At 45.9% G+C, this 22,199-nt stretch overlaps 1 protein-coding gene across 1 annotated transcript; it reads left to right on the forward strand.

Moving 5' to 3' along the window:
* Positions 1-5,047: 5,047 nt before the first annotated feature.
* LOC126095007 (mucin-5AC-like) lies at positions 5,048-8,650 on the forward strand. The gene has a single exon (XM_049909666.1). It carries the CDS (start codon positions 5,048-5,050, stop codon positions 8,648-8,650), a length of 3,603 nt encoding a protein of 1,200 aa, XP_049765623.1.
* The last annotated feature ends 13,549 nt before the right edge of the window (positions 8,651-22,199 follow it).

Genomic DNA, 22,199 nt, shown 5'->3' on the forward strand with positions numbered 1-22,199 from the left:
CTGCTATCTGAACCTTTATAGCCTCTGGTGATGTCCGCAGCAGTAGAAGACGAAACATTACGCACAGAAATATGACTCGGACTACGGCCAAATGCCCATAAAACAAACATAACCGAGAACGCAAATAGCGGCCGTGAAAGCGTGCATAGCATGAGAAATTACTTTTCCAGTCCACCTACCATATACAGTCAAACGTGAACTAAAACATTATTCTTCAAGGACTCTTTGCAGGAATTTTCGGGAATGTTCAGGATTAACGTCTCGCCGTCGTATTGATCATTAGAGGTGGATTAAAAGTGCAGTTTGACAAAGACAGGGAACTAAAATGCTGGTAACCTACAGGGTGGTTATAATTAAACTTCTGTTGCCTGAGAGAGTCTCCATGAAAAAATTAGTGCACGTGGGGGCACTAAAACTTTGTGGAAGCATTTGTAACGACACGCGGAAGAGAAATAGTAATAAGCCACTGAAAGAAATACGTTTTAATTTACACGTGACAGGGTAACACAATTTTTGTTAATTGCGTTCAATGTTTACGTTATAGATTACAAACGTTGCTCAGTGAGACGACCATGTACATTCAGGACAGCCTGGAACAGCATTAGAGACACTATTTCACAACTGTTCGCAGCAATCTTCAAACGTTGTATCGTGGAATATTCAGCTGTCGTGACACAGCTGGCGCACTGCTTCAAGACCAAACATTGCGTCCAGCACTCTTAGATATGGCAACAGTAACTTCTTCAACTATTTGTGGTGCAATTGAGTTCAGCCTCCCCCGGGAGCCATTCCCAGTTCACCGGAACGTCCAAATCACGTGCGGAAAGAGGACCTTCTCCGTATTCTTTTAACATGTCAATACTCGCGAAGAGCAGTATCACTATTGCTGTTTCAATAAAACAATTTTAGGAGTAAAGCCCTGCTCACTTCGTCCACGTTGACCGTATGCTTGTGTAATGCACACTGATGCTTGTGATTCAAATCTATGTCGCCGTAAAAGTGCCGGCGACTAACGCTAATTCATGACATTAACATTACTAAGAACGCAAACGCTGCAGTGCACAGTTTGAACATCGTTCCTATAAAGTTGCGTACTCATGAGGTAAATAGTTTTGCGCCTACACTTGCCCAAATAGTTAAAGTTTATTTACCAGCGGAAAAATACCCCTATCGGAGCACAAAAAATGCGAATATGTTACTGTTTATTTAAAATATTCTGACTGAAAAGTGGGGTACCAGCTACCTAATTCTACTTTCCTTACGACCTTTAAAATTTTTCCCAAAAATTTTGGTATGCGAACATATTCGCTCTTTTTCTAACACGCAACTCACCTCAAATTCCAACAAGCTCTCCTATTGCCCTTTCCACTCACTCATTCAGCCCAACTCATTGTCATTGTTTGTGTCTCTCTATCATTGTTACCTTCTCACAGACACAACCTCCTTCGGTCCTACAGTCTGCTCTCAGTGTCTCTCTCTCCCTCTTGCTCTTACTTCCTGCTAATATCTCATTCCTTCCTCCCTACTGTTGCTGTCTGTTCTCAGTGTTAACATCTCACTTATCCTCATTGTCATTGTCATATAACCTGTCTCTCGTTACCACTGGCTGTGGCCACGTCCTCTTTCTCTTTATTTCCCCTATCCTCCCCCCCCCTTCCCCCACGGTGCCTTCTTCCATCACTCTTCTCCTAGCACTGTTCTGTCACTGTCAACTACGTTCCACGGCCAGAGTGTCCCTGTCTTTCTCTCAAACTGCCATTGTCTCCATTGCTCTTTCTGTAGCACAGCTACTGTCTACTATTACCCAGTATATAGTTACCATATACACTCCTGGAAATGGAAAAAAGAACACATTGACACCGGTGTGTCAGACCCACCATACTTGCTCCGGACACTGCGAGAGGGCTGTACAAGCAATGATCACACGCACGGCACAGCGGACGCACCAGGAACCGCGGTGTTGGCCGTCGAATGGCGCTAGCTGCGCAGCATTTGTGCACCGCCGCCGTCAGTGGCAGCCAGTTTGCCGTGGCATACGGAGCTCCATCGCAATCTTTAACACTGGTAGCATGCCGCGACAGCGTGGACGTGAACCGTATGTGCAGTTGACGGACTTTGAGCGAGGGCGTATAGTGGGCATGCGGGAGGCCGGGTGGACGTACCGCCGAATTGCTCAACACGTGGGGCGTGAGGTCTCCACAGTACATCGATGTTGTCGCCAGTGGTCGGCGGAAGGTGCACGTGCCCGTCGACCTGGGACCGGACCGCAGCGACGCACGGATGCACGCCAAGACCGTAGGATCCTACGCAGTGCCGTAGGGAACCGCACCGCCACTTCCCAGCAAATTAGGGACACTGTTGCTCCTGGGGTATCGGCGAGGACCATTCGCAACCGTCTTCATGAAGCTGGGCTACGGTCCCGCACACCGTTAGGCCGTCTTCCGCTCACGCCCCAACATCGTGCAGCCCGCCTCCAGTGGTGTCGCGACAGGCGTGAATGGAGGGACGAATGGAGACGTGTGGTCTTCAGCGATGAGAGTCGCTTCTGCCTTGGTGCCAATGATGGTCGTATGCGTGTTTGGCGCCGTGCAGGTGAGCGCCACAATCAGGACTGCATACGACCGAGGCACACAGGGCCAACACCCGGCATCATGGTGTGGGGAGCGATCTACTACACTGGCCGTACACCACTGGTGATCGTCGAGGGGACACTGAATAGTGCACGGTACATCCAAACCGTCATCGAACCCATCGTTCTACCATTCCTAGACCGGCAAGGGAACTTGCTGTTCCAACAGGACAATGCACGTCCGCATGTATCCCGTGCCACCCAACGTGCTCTAGAAGGTGTAAGTCAACTACCCTGGCCAGCAAGATCTCCGGATCTGTCCCCCATTGAGCATGTTTGGGACTGGATGAAGCGTCGTCTCACGCGGTCTGCACGTCCAGCACGAACGCTGGTCCAACTGAGGCGCCAGGTGGAAATGGCATGGCAAGCCGTTCCACAGGACTACATCCAGCATCTCTACGATCGTCTCCATGGGAGAATAGCAGCCTGCATTGCTGCGAAAGGTGGATATACACTGTACTAGTGCCGACATTGTGCATGCTCTGTTGCCTGTGTCTATGTGCCTGTGGTTCTGTCAGTGTGATCATGTGATGTGTCTGACCCCAGGAATGTGTCAATAAAGTTTCCCCTTCCTGGGACAATGAATTCACGGTGTTCTTATTTCAATTTCCAGGAGTGTATTTGCCAGCGCCACCTTCCTTCTTAGCATAAAGAAGCGCGGATATGTTCGGATGGCAAAGTTTTTAGGAAAATTGTTAAAGGTGCTGAGGAGGGTAAAATGAGGGAAGCGGTACTCCATTGTCAGTCTTTTAAATAAATAGGAACATATTCATACCATTAAAACTTGGGCAATTTGATGCGATTATTTATTATTTAGATTTGGCGTCATACCGGATTTTACGTGAGGAAGTAGGGTAATCTTGAAACTCCGTAGCTTGGAAACGGATAAAGATATGAAGAAAATTTTCAAGTTTGTTCGACATCGGGATCTTAGGGATACATCGCTAAACTTTCAGCCATTTCTGTGTGTAGCAGTTCCTCAATTCTCGGCAGGGGTTTGATCCACTGGTGACGGCGAAACTACAGTAAAAACAACCCTTTTTGTAATTTTTTCGAGGAACCGCCCATAAACAAATAGCGCCTGCATAAGTCCCATCGTGTCCACTGTAGACAACATAAAATGTAGAAAGAATCAACTGATTTGATCCGTGTGCAGGAGGATGTGTGTACTTTCTGTAGGACAGTGATACTAAGACGATACTTCTGTTGGGTACACAAATGATCCCTAGCGCAAGGGCTATCCTGAACACTTGACCCTACATCTACATCTACATCCATACTCCGCAACGCTTTCGCGATTACTAAATGATCCTGTAACGAAGCGCTCTGCTCCCCGTTGGATATTCTCTATCTCTTCTATCAACCCTATCTGGTACGTATCCCACAGTGTTGAGCAGTATTCAAGCAGTGGGCGAATATGGGTACTGTAACCTACTTCCTTTGTTTTCGGACTGCATTTCCTTAGGATTCTTCCAATGAATCTCAGTCTGGCATCTGCTTTACCGACGATCAACATTATATGATCATTCCATTTTAAATCGGTCCTAATGCGTACTCCCAGATAATTTATGGAATTAACTGTTTCCAGTTGCTGACCTGCTATTTTGTAGCTAAATGATAAGGGATCTATCTTTCTATGTATTCGCAGCATATTACACTTGTCTACATTGAGATTCAATTGCCATTCTCTGCATCATGTGTCAATTCGTTGCAGATCCTCCTGCATTTCAGTACAATTTTCCATTGTTACAACCTCTCGATACACCGCAGCATCATCTGAAAAAAGCCTCAGTGAACTTCCGATGTCATCCACAAGGTCATTTATGTATATTGTGAATAGCAACGATCCTATGACACTCCCCTGCGGCACACCTGAAATCTCTCTTACTTCGGAAGACTTCTCTCCATTGAGAATGACATGCTGCGTTGTGTTTTCTAGGAACTCTTCAATCCAATCACACAATTGGTCTAATAGTCCATATGCTCTTACTTTGTTCATTAAACGACTGTGGGGAACTGTATCGAACGCCTTGCGGAAGTAAAGAAACACGGCATCTACGTGTGAACCCGTGTCTATGGCCCTCTGAGTCTCGTGGACGAATAGCTTTTTATCTCTATTAGAACCGGAAACATCTCGAATTTATGCGTGGTACTTTGGTACTTATTAGGTACGGATACCGTCCAGTCTACCGATAACCATCACTGCATTCAATTCGTGTGGTCTGAAAAATAGCGTACTGTATAAATACGAATGGTCGGACGGGAACTTGAACCAGCTAGTCCCGGTCAAAAGCAACGACGTAACTGTGCAGAGTAACGCGCCTCTTACAGAAATAAAACTGACGCTGCTACACGCTAGAGAAGAGGAAGCAACGAGAAGCCGTGAATTAGTGAGTAGAGTGGAGTGCTGGCGGCGGAATGTTCGGCGCGGCCCAGATGTGCCGGAGCGGCGTACTGCGCCGCCTTTTGGGCAAGGCCCGCGCGCCCGTAGATAGGTCAGTGAGCGCAGGGCGCGCGTCTGCTCCGGCGCCTATTGATCGCCGCCGCCGCCGCCGCCGCCTCCCGGCGGCCGAGAGCCCAGTCCCGCTCCGGCGCTGCTGCGAGCCACACTGGCCGCCCGTCCGCCGCCGCCCCCGCCGCCGCCGCCGCCGCCGCTCGCCTCTCGCCTCCCGCTGGGCCTCTCTAGTCGCTGCACGCGGTCACCGTCAGCGGCCGCCAGACACCTGCGGCGGAGGTGTCCGACAACTCGGCGCGATGTCGTCTTCTAAGGGCGGTAAGAGCGGGACCTCGACGCCAGCTGAGGGCAGCGGCGCTGCGCCGGCCACCACCACCACCGCCGCCCCCGCCGGGACAGCCAGACCCGCCACCGCGAAGCCTGCAGAAGCGGCCGCCAAGGCGGCTTCCAAGCCCGTCAGCGGCTCCAGTAGCGCGGCGCCGGCCAAGACTTCGCCGCCGGCGGCGGCTGCGCCCAAGACCGCCGCTGCTACCACCAGGGCACCGGCGTCCAAGTCCGCGGCTCCTGCTGCTGCCGGTGGTGCCTCTCCGCCAAAAACTGCGCCCAGCTCTTCCACAGGTAAGATGCCGCCCAAGACGAAACCGGCGACCGCGTCTGCTTCGGCGCCCTCGAAGGCGTCAGTATCGAAGACGAGTGCACCGTCTGCTGCAGTTAAGCCGACGACGACGGCTGCGAAGTCTGTCGCCCCGAGTGTTACGAGTGCCACACCGGCTTCCAAGACGCCTGCTGCTACGTCGGTGCAGGCTAAAACTACCACAACTGCCGCGGCTAAAGACCCGAAACCGTCGAGTGCTGTGACGAGTGCTCTTCCGGTGTCTTCGACACCTCCAGTGTCTTCGACGAGCGGCGTCCCGAAACCTACCACAGTGGCTTCCAAGTCTGCAGCACCTAAGACCGTATCCCCTGCGACCAGTGCTCCCTCAGTGTCGAAGGCGGCTACACACGCGAAGACGACATCCCCGAAATCTGCAACACTTCCGAGTACCACTACTGTCCAGTCTCCGATTACTTCGACGAGCAGTGACGCAAAAGCTCCACCTGTAACTGGAAAATCTGCGCAGATCGCTGTTGCGAAGCTCCCACCTGCTTCTGCGCCTGTCACAACTGCACAACCGCCACCTAAGACGTCTCCTGTGACCCCGAAAACTGATCCCGCGAAACAGCCGAAAACTACTGCAACTACCAGTACGAAACCTACCACAACACCGAGCGCCGCAACAGCCCCGTCGGCGTCGAAAACGTCTCCGGTTACTTCGGTTCCTATTTCTGCAACGCAGGCAAAATCTACGTCTACAGCTGTTCCGAAGGCTGACGCAAAAGCGACGTCCGCAACAGCGACTAGTGTAACTAGTGCTGCCGCTGCGGAGGCTAAGACGTCGACGGACAAGAGTGGTAAGCCGTCTGCCCCGTCGACGGCGAAGGAGAAGGTTAGCGCAATTCCCACGACCGCTGCTCAGTCTGTTCCGAAACCGGAGAGTGCGGCTCCAGCGCCGAGCGATCAGAAGGGTTCTACACCTGATGTCGGGAAGACCTCCGCCGTCGCACCACCGCGAACTACAGCTGCGGCGACAGCTGCAACAACTGCTGTATCTACTGCAGCGAAGACGACGGCTGCATCCACAGTGGCAAAAACACCTGCCGTTACTTCGATTCCTGTCGCCGCACCGGTGAAGCCGACGACAACGGCTAGCGCCTCTACTAGTGCCCCCTCAGTGCCGAAGACAGCCACTGCGACAGCTACCGTTGTCCCTGAACCTACCACCACTGGCGCTCTGAAGACGGCAGAGTCGAAGCTTCCCAGATCCGCGACATCTGTCGCCTCGACGGCTCCGTCGATTTCGAAACCGACGGCGGTCGTGTCATCGGCGGGTAAAATTACCCCAGCTACAGTCCCGATACCCCAAGTGACCCCGTCTGTGAAGACGGCGGAGTCCAGTTCGGTCCCGAAGATCGTCGCGCACCAAGAGCTCAAGACGGCGCCGTCAGCGCCAAAGACGACAGCTGCCGAGTCGGCGCCACGGACAACGTTTACCGCCGTGTCGACAGCGACAGTGCCAGTTACAACGCCAGCTCAGAAGGCAGAGACTACCAAGGTGACAGCCACTTCTGCGAGTACCGCGCCCTCCGCGACTAAAAGCGGAAGTGTGGTCCCAGCGCCGCAAGAAGCGACCGATCGAAAACCGAGTGTAGCAGAGCAGCAGGGAGCTAAGGTACTACCACCCGCTGCGCCGAAGACGTCAGCCGCAGTGACGGCAGCTGCTACAAAAACTTCAGGGGCACAGCAGACCCCAGTGGGCACAAGTGTCGGGCCGCCTGTCACGAGCAGCAGCGCGGCGCCGCCAGCGAAGACTGTCCCCGCCAGTGTGACTCCGGCTGCTACGACAGCGGCTGCGGCCGTCTCTAAGATGCCGACCTATTCGGCGGCTGCGACACCGGCGACTACTGCTGCCACGTCGGCGAAGAAGCCACCCGCGACGACGGCCGCAGCAGCGGATTTGAGAGCAGTGCCGGTCCTGCCTAAGGCTGTCACATCTGCGGGGACGCCCGTCTCGAGGCTGTCGCCTTCCGGTATGAAGATCTTCACGCCCGTGACGGCCACGGCAGCGTCGGCCGTGGGCAGGGTGGCTCCCATCACGGCGACGGCGCCCTCCGCCTCCGGGACGACGCCGGCGTTCACCAGGACCGTCCCCTCCGTGACGAAGGCGTTCTCCGCCGTCACGGCCGCGACGGGGGCCGTCACCGCCCCCCCGGCTGCGCCGCCGGCGTTCGTGTCGGCGCCCGGCGCGACGGGGCACAAGCCGCTGCAGCCGGTGCCGCTGGTGGCGAGCTTGCCGACGAGCCTGCCGCACGCGGCCACGGCGACGGCGGTGCTCGCGGGGAAGGCCGGCTCCCCGCCGGGCTGGGGCGGCACCGGAGCCGCGTCGCCCGTGGCGGCCGCCGCTCCGCCGTCGTGGGCGTCCGCGGCGTCGGTCCCGCGGTCGACGCCCTGCGCGTCGAGGTCCCTGTCCCCGGCGACGCCGACGCCCACGCCGCCGCCGCCGGCGCTGCCGCCACCCTGCCACTCGCCGGCGCCCTCCGGCGTCGCGTCGCCGGCCAACAGCGCACCCACGCCGTCGTCGGTGCGGTCTCCCGTGGCGGCCACCCCTCCTTCCGGGACCGCCGCAGGGTCGCCGATGACGCCGCCGCTGCCGCTGCACAAGGCGGTCGCCCCGGCGACGAAACCTGTCCCGACCGCGACGGCCGTTTCCGTGACGACGTCGAGTGCGACCGCGACCAAGACGATTCTGGCGGGCGACGCGTCGCAGGCCGGCAGGGACGACCAGCAGCAGCGGCTGCACGAGATCCACAAGTACGAGCGCGACGACGAAGAAGACGACGAGGAGGAGCGCGCCGGCGGGCAGGCGTCCAAGGCGCGGGGCTTCCTCGACCTGTGGGACGTGAGTAGCGCTCGCCGCAGCTCGCCTCAGCCTAGACACCCTCTGTGCCGCTCTTACGCACCAAACTGAACTACAACTTGCTGAAAGCGCCTTACCCATTCCAACCTAGTTTCGAAATAAACCAATAAACCGCATCAGGTTGCCCTCCATGGGGTGGGTGGACGCAACGACTGTGGTTATATTGGGTTAGATAGAGCAACAATCAGTCGTAGAATTAAGTTGCTTTACCGGCAATGGCAAGGAAAGCGTTTCTGAAGAAGAGCAATTTGCTAACATCGAGTATAGATTTAAGTGTCAGGAAGTCGTTTCTGAAAGTATTTGTATGGAATGTAGCCATGTACTGTTGTTGCTGTGGTCTTCAGTCCTGCGACTGGTTTGATGCAGCTCTCCATGCTACTCTATCCTGTGCAAGCTTCTTCATCTCCCACTACCTACTGCAGCCTACATCCTCCTGAATCTGCTTAGTGTATTCATTTCTTGGTCTCCCTCTGCGATTTCTACCCTCTACGCTGCCCTCCAATACTAAATTGGTGATCCCTCGATGCCTCAGAACATGTCCTACCAACCGATCCCTTCTTCTAGTCAAGTTGTGCCACAAACTTCTCTTCTCTCCAATCCTATTCATCACCTCCGCAGTAGTTATGTGATCTACCCATCTAATCTTCAGCATTCTTCTGTAGCACCACATTTCGAAAGCTTCTATTCTCTTCTGGTCCAAACTATTTACCGTCCATGTTTCACTTCCATACATGGCTACACTCCATACAAATACTTTCAGAAACGACTTCCTGACATTTAAATGTATACTCGATGTTAACAAATTTCTCTTCTTCAGAAACGCTTTCCTTGGCATCGCCAGTCTACATTCTATATCCTCTCTACTTCGACCATCATCAGTTATTTTGCTCCCCAAATAGCAAAACTCCTTTACTACTTTAAGTGTCTCATTTCCTAATCTAATTCCCTCAGCATCACCCGACTTAGTTGGACTACATTCCATTATCCTCGTTTTGCTTTTGTTGATGTTTATCTTATATCCTCCTTTCAAGACACTGTCCATTCCATTCAACTGCTCTTACAAGTCCTTTGCTGTCTCTGACAGAATTACAATGTCATCGGCGAACCTCAAAGTTTTTATTTCTTCTCCATGGATTTTAATACCTACTCCCAATTTTTCTTTTGTTTCCTTCACCGCTTGCTCAATATACAGATTGCATAACATCGGGGAGAGGCTACAACCCTGTCTCACTCCCTTCCCAACCACTGCTTCCCTTTCATGCCCCTCGGAAGTGAAACATGGACAATAAATCGTTTGAACGAGAAGAGAATAGAAGCTTTCGAAATGTGGTGCTACACAAGAATGCTGAATATTAGAAGGGTAGATCACATAACTAATGAGGAAGTACTGAATAGGATTGGGGAGAAGAGGAGTTTGTGGCACAACTTGACTAGAAGGAGGGATCGGTTGGTAGGACATGTTCTGTGGCAACTTAATTCTACGACTGATTGCCGCTCTATCTAACCCAATAAAACGCAATCACACCTACATCATTCTTCCTCTTCTCTTAAAAAAAATATCAGTAATGCATAAATTTCTGTGAATATCAGGGCTAGTTTCACATTGTGGAGAAACAAAAATTGTGTACATAAAAAAAAGCTTAAACTTCGACAACTGAGGTCCTTTCAGCACCTTTCGAAATTTCGCACAACAGATACCGCTTTTTCTCTTAGGGGGGGGGGGGGGGGGGTAGGACGTCAAACGGGCAGACATGGAGCGGGAGAGGCACCACAAGACATTTCATTTTCTATCTATACTTTCACAAATAAATTCATAAAACTTTCTCAGCATGACCAGGAAGGATTCAGGCTTGGTTCAAATGGCCCTGAGCACTATGGAACTTAACTTCTAAGGTCATCAGTCCCTTAGAACTTAGAGCTACTTAAACCTAACTAACCTAAGGACATCACACACATCCATGCCCGAGGCAGGATTCGAACCTGCGACCGTAGCGGTCGCGCGGTTCCAGACTGTAGCCCCTAGAACCGCTCGGCCACCCCGGCCGGCAAGGTTTCGGAATTCACACTCATAGCAGTGGAAGTCCAAAAACATAACCAAATTATTTTTTTAGATATGAAAGTTCATCATTTTTTCACTTACTGTTGGCTGCATCTGTTGCTACAGGTACACTTTTCTTCACAAGTACGAGAGATTATTTGATGAATTTTGCACAGCATACAAACCATACTTACAGGTGTATGAAACTCTAGAATTTTCCAAATCTATTGAAAACTGTGGTAAAATTTGAGATAATTAACTAAAAAATTTGATTTTTTTCTAAACATAAAGTGTAAAACGTAACAGCTCATTCATTTCTTCATAAATTAAATAGATTCTAGAGTTTCAGACACCTGTAAGTATGGTTTGTATGCTGTGCAAAATTCATCGAACAGTCTATATTACTTAAGAAGAAAAGTGTACCTATAGCAACAAATGCAGCCAATAGTAAGTGAAAAAATGATGAAATTTCACATGCAAAAAAATTATTTTGTTACGTTTTTGTACTTCTGCTGCTACAAGTGTGAATCCTGAATCCTTCCTGGTCATGCTGACAATGTTTTATGAATTTACTTGTAAAAGTATAGACAGTGGAAATTAAAATGTCCTGTGGTGCCTCTCCTGCTCCAGGTCGGCCCGTTTGACTTCCTTCCCCCCCCCCCCCCCCTTAATAAATGCGTTCAACAGTGGCTTTAGTAACAACCAGTAATTACAGACTTCTGCCGCAACAAATTTTTGACCTTATCTGGATTTTGTTATGAGCTTTACTCGTTCACACACCGTTTAGAACCTGTCATGCTGTCTAAGTTCTCTTTTGAATATGTTGAAATCCCTGTCATGAACGAGAAAGGAACGTCCCATAACAGAGAAATAGCGTTAAATTTTCTCTAAAAAGTTACAGTCAGTGAGTGGCAAGAGCATTGTCGATACAACATTATTTTTGTTCTGTGCTCGAGATTTCTCAAATATAACTATAATTCAGTGACTGATGCAGGAATGGTCTGCAGAAACTTATAAAGGAAAGTGCATACCTCCTTTTTATTTCTTTCGTGAGATACATACAAGTGTGCGTTACTGTTATATATGAGCATTATTTTTTGATTGTCATGAATAGACTTATATTCCGATAAATGTGGAGAGCATAAAAATGGCTCTGAGCGCTATGGGACTTAACTTCTGAAGTCATCAGTCCCCTAGAACTTAGAGCTACTTAAACCTAACCAACCTAAGGACATCACAAACATCCATGCCCGAGGCAGGATTCGAAACTGCGACCCTAGCGGTCGCGCGGTAGAGCAGAAAAGAAAACATGTTGTACGGAGTATGCTACTGCCATTGATTGACTGTAACTCGTTCGAGAAAACTGAATACTGTTTCCCTTTAAGGAAAATCCCTTTTCCCATTCTGACGGGTATTTCACATAATTAAAAGAGAATTTAAAAATGACGTAAAGTTCTATACGATACACGACCTAGCAAAGCTTTATCCTGGACATAAATCCCTGGAATTTGCACATTTTGCACGTGGTCAGAACTAGTAGCAATTACATTGGGTTCGTCCGTCGTTTTAGCTTCTTTTGTTAGCTTAGTATAAAATTTTTGGACCCTTGTCTTGTGAACCATTAGCTCTCCAGTGGCAACATTGTTGAGGCGAGGCCTTCTCATTTTCACTTCCAGCTCACCACATGTGCAGCAGCAACCGATCTGAATACGACCAAAATACAAATAGAAATTTTCCTTGAACAATGTTGCACAAGGTAACGTTTAACTGGGGATATTTCTGCTTAACCCCACTAACACCAAAGCATTTTCTATAACACTTACTACCAATGGGGTTGGGAGATACTTTGTGCCCACCACAAAAAATAAAAAAAACTAATGTCTTTCATTCTTGCTAACTTTCATTAACAAAATCTTTTCTGTGTAGGTACAGACATATAAGTAGGTTCTTCAACCTGAAAATATCTTTTAGCTCATTTTTGCAATACCAAAGAAGTTTTCGCAATTTCTGTGTACACAGAGACAAATGATACTTTCTGATCAGCATAAAAAATTACAAAACACAAATTTTTGTTAATTTTCGTTGAATTTTCGTACAGTTTACTTCTTAAAGATATGTAGATGTGTAAGAAGGGTCCTGAAAGAGATAATATGAATATGCCCTTCTTGCGAAAAGTTACATTCACTTTTAAGGCTTATGTTTTTTTATCGAAAAATTCAAAAAAATTACAGAATCTGTTACAAGAAATGAGTAAAAACAATAAATTATTTTTCAGATTTTAAAACATAAACTACATGACTACAACACAGTATTTTCAAAAGGTGTGTATGAGACAGAAGCAACAAACTAGGAACAGTGATCAAGTTACATTAGAAGGAAATGAACAAAAAATAAATAGCTTTAAAGTTTTACCGTACTGGGACCACGTGTCCTAAAAGATAAGTCAGTTGTTTCGGAAAACTCAGGAGGGAAATTGGCTTCAGGACGGAGAACATAGTAGACTCGTGCTTTATAGAGAACGAAAATGAGAGTCAGGAACACATTATCTCTCCTGCGGCTAAAATAATGTGTGGTTACTATGGTATCTTCTATACTTCACAAACCGGTAGAAACATCAAAGGGAGCTGCAGAGAACATGTTGATGTTGATTAATTCAGTCCCTCAGCATTTAGTGCTTACTTAAAGGATTGTAAGCATTATGTTAATGAAATCACTGAAAACATCACGTTTCTTCACGAAGTGGAAAGCCCTAGCTTACTGAATATCCTAGAGGAAACAGAGATGCACACTCACATGCCGAAACACCCTGATACAGTCTTTAGTGAAAATAATTAAGAAATGTGATGTACATACATACATAATGCTAGGGTTAGAGTTTTCCCGTTTTCCAGCGTGTGAAATTTATTAGATTTAACAAAGTACGTTGGTTCATCTTAGAGCGAGGTTCAAGCTGACAACCTCCTTATACGACAGACGCAGATGTTATTACAGTGCGTCCATCTTTCGCACTGTGTTGCTCGTGACAATTAAAACCAGTTTTATGTCTTTATAAATTCCACGCTCATATACTTCGTATGTTCTCGCTTTATAATCCATGTCACAGATATCTCTACGTATGCTCTGAGAGATCAGAAGAGACGTATAAAGTAAGACTCTTTGCCCTGACCACTAGTCCCATGTATCCACTGCGTGACAATACTGTCAAGTGAGACCAGGTAATGTGGTCCTTTAGCGCCTGACAGCTGCAACAAGTATGCACGACGACCTGTATAAGTTAACCATGTGTATGAGATCACGATAGAATCCATGATCTGTACCACGTGATCTCATACACATGGTTATACTTTTAAATATTCACGGGTTTCTATGTTTGCTAGATCCACATCAATTCTGATGTAATAAAGATTACATAATTGACGCACACGTCATATGATGTGAAAGTGTACAATTTGTCAGTCACCTTATGTGTCTACTGTAATGTATACAAAAGGTTATTACATTGGGGACATCAGTTTGAATACATTCTTTTCTTGTCCTCTGTATCATATTCCACTGACGATGGGCTCCGATCTGCCAATTAAATATTTCACCTGGAGCTCACAATGTACAGCAAGATGTCTTATAACAAATTTGGCCAGCTGCTGTGACCGAGCGGTTCTAGGCGCTACAGTCCGGAACCGCGCTGCTGCTACGGTCGCAGGTTCGAATCCTGCTTAAGGCATGGATGTGTGTGATGTCCTTAGGTCAGTTAGGTTTAAGTAGTTCTAAGTCAAGGGGACTGATGACCTCAGATGTTAAGTCCCATAGTGCTTGGAGCCATTTTATTTGAAGTAATTTGTTTACACAGTTTCGATATAAGGACTTCACATGTGTGATAGTTTTCCCTGTACCTACTATGGATGTCCTGAGCTATTATTAGGGACGACGTCACATACTGGTTTTTTCCCACACTGTTATGTGGATCGTAACACGCTGCACACAAAACAACTCTTGGTGTGATGTGGCTTGATAAATTCCAACGGGGCGAAATTTGCTGATTGCTAATAGTAAAAAAAACACTGCATTTTTATAATAAAAGAACAATTTGCTCAAGAAGATGATTTTCTTGATAGCTTAATTATATATTGGTTTTTCACTTAACAGAACTACTCGTGAAACAGTTGTCTCCAATAGTAATAGAGAACTAATATAATTCAGTTACGAAAAAACGCTTTTCCATTTCAATCGTTATTTTCATTATTCACTCATATTGCATAAGAACAAGACCATGTTTGTACCTCCAATTACAACACAGAATATTGTTTTCTCAGTGTTATCACACACTGCGCTGACACTCCTCAGCGCGGAGATATCTGATGCACTGCCGAGTGGGATTCCTCATTACTAACTGAAAATCTTTTCTTTCCTAACATCTACCATTCGATTAGGTTTGTGTAGGACATGGGAGAAAAGGCTAAATACATTCAGTGAAAATAGACTGCTTCACTTTCTATTGATTCTCTGACAATTTAATTGAAATTCTTAAGGATAAGGATGTGTAAGACGGTAAAACGAAGTATTAGTTTACTTTTCACTTGTTTTAGCTTCAGAAACCACTACCATTCGGTAAAATACAAGACGTCACTCGCACACGCGTCGTAATGGTGCTGCCGATACTTAAAAACCCGACTAGCAGCACACTTAAAAAAAAATTGTAATCTCTCTTCATTATTTTCTGAGGCTTCTAGCATAGTTCTACGAATACTATAAAAGGTAGATATAAATGGACTGAACTCAGTCCTTCTAAAATAAAGATTATCATAAGAAGTATAAAAAAAATTGTAGCTATATATGGCCGTTTAGTTATTTAACATGAGTATGTTATGTTACACATTACAAGGCCTGCTGTCACTGCTGCCGTCTAGATAAAAGCTACATTATCAAGAATAAATGCGAATATAGTAAAAGACGTCGAGGCTTTTCCATGAGCACTTGTTCCATTAGCTTGTGCGCCCATTTTTCTGCAAATCATCTCTGCTACGCAAAAACTTCTTTCATTATGGCTCGCTGACGTCCAATAATCAACTTTCTTGCGATATTCTGACTTTTTTGACCGCTTGTACTCATTATGTCGTTTCAAATGAACAGTTATCGCTAGATATTGGAATGAAGCGAAATATAGTAAATTTATTGATGGCAGTAGAATGTATAAACAGCATAGTCACTATAAAGGTAGGTTTGTGCTATTCACAATAGTATTATTAGTGCTGGGTTATTATGCCAAAATATTGATTACCAGTTGTACAGAAAATTCAAAATTATTATGTTAATGGGCAAACGGTTGCTTTATACTCAGAATGAACTTTTCACCCTGCAGCGAAGAGAGTGCTGATATGACATCTGCCACGAAGTTTCTTATCAGCTCACACTTAGCTGAAGAGTGAAAAATTAATCCTGGGAACATCCCACAGGCTGTGGATAATCCATGTTTATGCAGTATTCTCCCTTCCAGGAGTGCTAGTCCCTCAAGTTTTTAGGAGGATTTCTGTGAAGTTTGGAAAGTGGGAGACGAGGTACTGACGGAAGTAAAGCTGTAAGGGATGGTTCGTCACTCGTGATTCGGTATCTTAGTCGGTAGAGCCCTTGCCCACTAAAGTCAAAGTTTGCGGGTTCGAGCCCCGATAAGTCACACAGTTGTAATTTGCCAGGAAGTTTCGGTTTCTTTACAGAAACTTTCAAACTAAAGAGCGTAAAAAAGAGGAAAAGAATGTTTTATAACAGTATCACAGTAACAGCTCAGGAATTTGTTAGGATTCAACAGATCGTTAATTTGTCAATCGAGCCTACTGGCGGTTTTTTTCCCTTGTGGCAAGATGGCAACATGTGAACAGTTTATATTTTACACTGAAGAAACGCTGCTGGGTAGGTCTGCATTGTAACATAAAACGAAGAATGCAGAAAAAACGGGAACAATTTAATGATTTAATTTGAAGCAATTAGCACGGAGCAAATATCACCAATGATTATCAGGCACAGTTAAACTGTCAAATGGGTTGGCTGTTACTGCAAATTCATAAAGGACATGTCCTATTCAGTTCATTATAATGATGACAATGTTATCTATGTTTCCCTCAGCTACCGCTGAGAGCCTACAAATCAATTTGCAGTTCAACTAACATAAATATTCCGCAACGCTAGTCAGTGGCAGACACAGAATAAATTCTTTCTCGATATTTGTTTCGTATTAGGACACATTTTGATTACAGGTGTACTTATTATTTACGAGAAAAATTGGAGCTCTATAGCGAAACTAGGAATTAGTGTTCCAAATAGATCTGTTAGGGTTTTTTTTTTTTTACGGCTCACAGACAAAAATTTCTTGTTACGTAGTTACGATTATGTCCCTCATTACGCCACCTTCCTTTAACGGTGGCGACTAATAAATCAAATATTTTAATCAGTAGGTCATTCAATATAACTTGATTCACTTGATTAATTTATTTCCTGAAGTTATAGCTATTTCGCATGACTTCACCTCTAAAAATTTAATCGTTCAAAATGGTTCAAATGGCTTTAAGCACTATGGGACTTAACAGCTGAGGTCATCAGTCCCCTAAACTAAGAACTACTTAAACATAACTAATCTAAGGACGTCACTCACATCCATGCCCGAGGCACGATTCGAACCTGTGACCGCAGCAGCCGCGTAGTTCCAGACTGAAGGCCTAGACCCGCTCGGCCACTGTGAAATTTAATCGTAAACTTCTTACTGCTTCTTATCCTTTTTTGTTTTTTAAGACAGCAGCATCCGAGACATCGTGTTAATGCAGCGTGTTCAGAAACTTGTAGCTGCTATTTTTTTAAGTATAGATTGAACAGTAGAGGGGAAAGACAACTTCCGTGTCTTACACTCTTTTTTAATCTTCCCACTTTGCTCTTGAACTTACAGTCTTATTGTTCCCTCCTGTTTCTTGTATATATTGTACGTTAGTCTCTGAATTTAGAACGTATAGCACCATTTTATAATACCGAACAATTTTTCCAGGTCAACAAATCCTATGAACGTGTCTTGATTTTTCTTCAGTCTTAGTTCCATTATCAAGCGCAACGTCATAACTGTCTCTGCGGTGCGTTTCCCTTATCTAAACCCAAACAAACATTCATCTGACAGATTCTCAATTTTCTCTTCACTATGGTGCTTTTACCTTCCCCAAAGCCAAACTCAACGACATCGTCTTCATATTATTCTTTTAGCACCATTTAATCACCAAATGTTAATCTGCTTGTTAGGTAGTTATCGCAGGTATCTGTAGTTGCTATCTTCGGGATTATGTGGATAAAATTTTTCCGAAAATCCGATGGTACGTCTCCAGTTTATAGATTCGACACAATAACTTGAATAGTCGTTTGGTTCTCAGGGGCCCCAATGATTTGATCTCAAGTCTTCTAAAATTCCGTTACAGTGACTCTAACACCAGACCACGTGCGTCTTTCAATCGACTGTCATTTCTTAATCTGTCACATCAGACAGCTGTTTGTTCATGTGCTGTGGTTGCCAATTTTAGTGATGTCAATGCCTCTTCAAGTGAAGTACCTACCGTGCTATTCGTTATCATAATAGCTACAGCCTTAGAGGTCTTCAAGACACATCATCATTCCTCTGTAGTTGAGTATCTTATTTCTTTCCATATCGACCCTTCTTGACGATTCTCTTAAATTTAAGTCCGCTTTTGATCACTGATACATAGTGATTTGATTGTATATTTTCTTTTGGATGCGCTTGCAATCAGCTTTGTGATTTCACAATATCTCGCTCTTCATGGTGTAGTCTTCTCATGTCTCCAGGCGTTTTTCTGTTATACCTGCTAACTTGTGAGTTTTGAACATCCAAAAATTTATTGCAGAACTCAATTAGCCTCTCTCCTCCCTCATTCCTGCAACCTAGCCTATGACCCTGTCTTCAGTTCCTTTCCCTACTACCGCAGTCCAACCCATCATGATTATTAAATTATTACTTCGTTTTCATCCTGAAGTATCACCTCCATATCCTGATATACTTTCTCTATCTGAGCAACTTCTGCCTGTGACGTCAGCGTTCATACGTGAACTGTTATTTTCGGTGTTGGTTTCCTGTCGTTTCTGTTGAGAACATATTGCTGAACCGTTCATAGTAATTCGCTCCTTGTCCGATCTTGCTGCTCTCAACGAATCCTTCTCCCGGTACAACAATTTTTGCTGCTGTTCATCTTCGTCTATGCTTCCCTGACCAGAAAACTTTATTGTCTGTCTATTTCATTTCACCGACGTCCACTATATTTACAATGAACCTTTGCATTTCCATTTTCAGAATTTCTGGCTTCCGTATCTCGCTCTAACATCCGACATTACAGGCTCCGATTCGCGGAATGTTACCCTTTCCTTGGTAATTGAACCTTTTTCTCATGTTTACCCAACTCCTTGGCAGTTTCTTCCGGCTATCCGAATGGGAGAGTAATCTGGAATATCCTGTCTATAGTGCACAAGACAGAAACAGCTGACGCCGGCAGATTGTACTAAAGGACATATCATGCATCTTTGTTAGCTCGTGAACGTAAGGAGGCACTCGATGAAATGAGTGCGTCTTTCATAAGATGAATGGAAGCCCTTTTTCAGGCTGGGGAGAAATGGCTCGATAAGCTGAATCTTTACGTTGTCACAGAATTATTATCTCGATAATTTACGTTTATAAGTTTGTTTCTTAGTGTCCAAAACGGCAAATATTTTTGTTGTATTTGCGTGTCTAACATGTCGCGCCACAAATTGCACTTCCGTGACACTGTTTAGTTCCCCGTGCCTTTATCAAATAAGAATACACAGAATGCGTTATTTATTACAATGAACAACGGAATTCTCTTGCGTTTCCTTCTCGAGTTACAGATAGGATTTTACCACCTGTGCTAGTAACTACTGTACTAAGGAAAATTAAGCGCCGCAAATTGTCAACAGGAAGCAATTAATCTGCCTCTTTCATGAAACGTGGTCTCTGAAGGTCATCCAAAATAACAAAAATCTTAGATGTTACTTATCGACGTAATACATCTACATCTACATCCATACTCCGCAAGCCACCTGACGGTGTGTGGCGGAGGGTACCTTGAGTACCTCTATCGGTTCTCCCTTCTATTCCAGTCTCGTATTGTTCGTGGAAAGAAGGATTGTCGGTATGCCTCTGTGTGGGCTCTAATCTCTATGATTTTATCCTCATGGTCTCTTCGCGAGAATACCGAACTACTGTGCGTCTCTCCTGCAGAGTCTTCCACTGGAATTTTATCTATTATCTCCGTAACGCTTTCGCGATTATTAAATGATCCTGTAACGAAGCGCGCTGCTCTCCGTTGGATCTTCTCTATCTCTTCCATTAACCCTATCTGGTACGGATCCCACACTGATGAGCAGTATTCAAGCAGTGGGCGAACAAGCGTACTGTAACCTACTTCCTTTGTTTTCGGATTGCATTTCCTTAGGATTCTTCCAATGAATCTCAGTCTGGCATCTGCTTTACCGACGATCAACTTTATATGATCATTTCATTTTAAGTCACTCCTAATGGGTACTCCCAGATAATTTATGAAATTAACTACTTCCAGTTGCTGACCTGCTATATTGTAGCTAAATGATAAGGGATCTTTCTTTCTATGTATTCGCAGCACATTACGCTTGTCTACATTGAGATTCAATAGCCATTCCCTGCACCATGCGTCAATACGATGCAGATCCTCCTGCATTTCAGTACAATTTTACATTGTTACAACCTCTCAATATACCACAGCATCATCCGCAAAAAGCCTCAGTGAATTTCCGATGTCATCCACAAGGTCATTTATGTATATTGTGAATAGCAACGGTCCGACGACACTCCCCTGCGGCACACTTGAAATCACTCTTACTTCGGAAGACTTCTCCATTGAGAATGACATGCTGCGTTGTGTTATCTAGGAACTCTTCAATCCAATCACACAATTGGTCTTATAGTCCATATGCTCTTACCTTACCTTACTGTGGGGAACCGTATCGAACGCCTTGCGGAAGTCAAGAAACACGGCATCTACCTGGAAACCCGTGTGTAAGGCCCTCTGAGTCTCGTGGACGAATAGCGCGAGCTGGGTTTCACACGATCGTCTTTTTCGAAACCCATGCTGATTCCTACAGAGTAGATTTCTAGTCTCCAGAAAAGTCATTACACTCGAACATAATACGTGTTCCAAAATTCTACAACTGATCGACGTTAGAGATATAGGTCTATAGTTCTGCACATCTGTTCGACGTCCCTTCTTGAAAACGGGGATGACCTGAGCCCTTTTCCAATCTAGAGACCTATGGTACACTTCTGCAAGAAGGGGGGCATGTTCCTTCGCGTACTCTGTGTAAAATCGAACTGGTATCCCATCAGGTCCAGCGGCCTTTCCTCTTTTGAGCGATTTTAATTGTTTCTCTATCCCTCTGTTGTCTATTTCGATATCTACCGTTTTGTCGTCTGTGCGACAATCTAGAGAAGGAACTACAGTGCAGTCTTCCTCTGTGAAACAGCTTTGGAAAAAGACATTTAGTATTTCGGCCTCTAGTCTGTCATCCTCTGTTTCAGTACCATTTTGGTCACAGAGTGTCTGGTCATTTTGTTTTCATCCACCTACCGCATTGACAAAAGACCAAAATTTCTTAGGATTTTCTAAACAAAGAAAATGCTGTGACAGTCGTGCGGTCGCAGCTTCATTGCGAGCTAGCCTTGTCTCTAGCATCGCAGGTTGCCCGGGACAGCCTACTCACCAGCCGATGTGAGAGCGCTAGCAATTTGAGCAGCTTACAGTGGAGGTTCCAACCATAACAGGAACTGTGTGGCCAGCCGTCACGTGTAATAAGCAGTGCGTAGTTCCACATCACTGAGCAAGTGAGGTCAGCAAGCTGTGGTCAGCGCATTACCGGACAGTCCCGTTTGTATGGAGCTCAGGTGTTCCAAATCAGTCCACCTGCTGAGGAGCATCGACCTGTTCCCGCCGACAACTAGTCTGACGGGAAAACAGCAGTCTAGAGAGAACGCAAGGCGATGTCACGGAGCAGTGTCTACCCGCGAAGAAGATAGGCGTATTCACTGATTTAGACTTTTTCAACGTTAGACTGACATAGGCTGGGTCTTTTTGTACAACTATCAAATTCTCGTTAGGTATTTCTATTTCTCAATAAATCAGTGTTTTGGGCACAGGAATTTTCTCAATAAATCAGTGTTTTGGGCACAGGAATTTGTAGTTATTCCAGTAGCTGTAATATTTATGTGAATACGTACCTGGTATTGTTTGTTGCGAGTAACGGACCTTTTGCCGCAGGCACAGGTTGGTTTGATAAGTCTGGTAAAACAAAACAAAAAAAATGTTTCTTTCATAAACAGCGCACCATACTTCTCTAGATAGTGTACTTTAAGGGATATACAGTTGGTCCAGTAGTTCTCCAGCTTTTTCATTCCACATGCAAAATACTCGTTGATTTCAACTATCACTTCAGCATTTGCTAAAAGTACCTTCCCAGCAAACAAAAGTTTCAAGTTAGGGTTGG

The sequence above is a fragment of the Schistocerca cancellata genome, chromosome 8 (genome assembly GCF_023864275.1).
Source record: "Schistocerca cancellata isolate TAMUIC-IGC-003103 chromosome 8, iqSchCanc2.1, whole genome shotgun sequence".
In the NCBI taxonomy this organism is placed as follows: Eukaryota; Metazoa; Arthropoda; class Insecta; order Orthoptera; family Acrididae; genus Schistocerca; species Schistocerca cancellata.

What these genes read in the sequence shown, in the direction of transcription:
- LOC126095007 (XM_049909666.1), top strand. Translation starts at nt 5,048, where the DNA reads ATGTTCGGCGCGGCCCAGATGTGCCGGAGCGGCGTACTGCGCCGCCTT.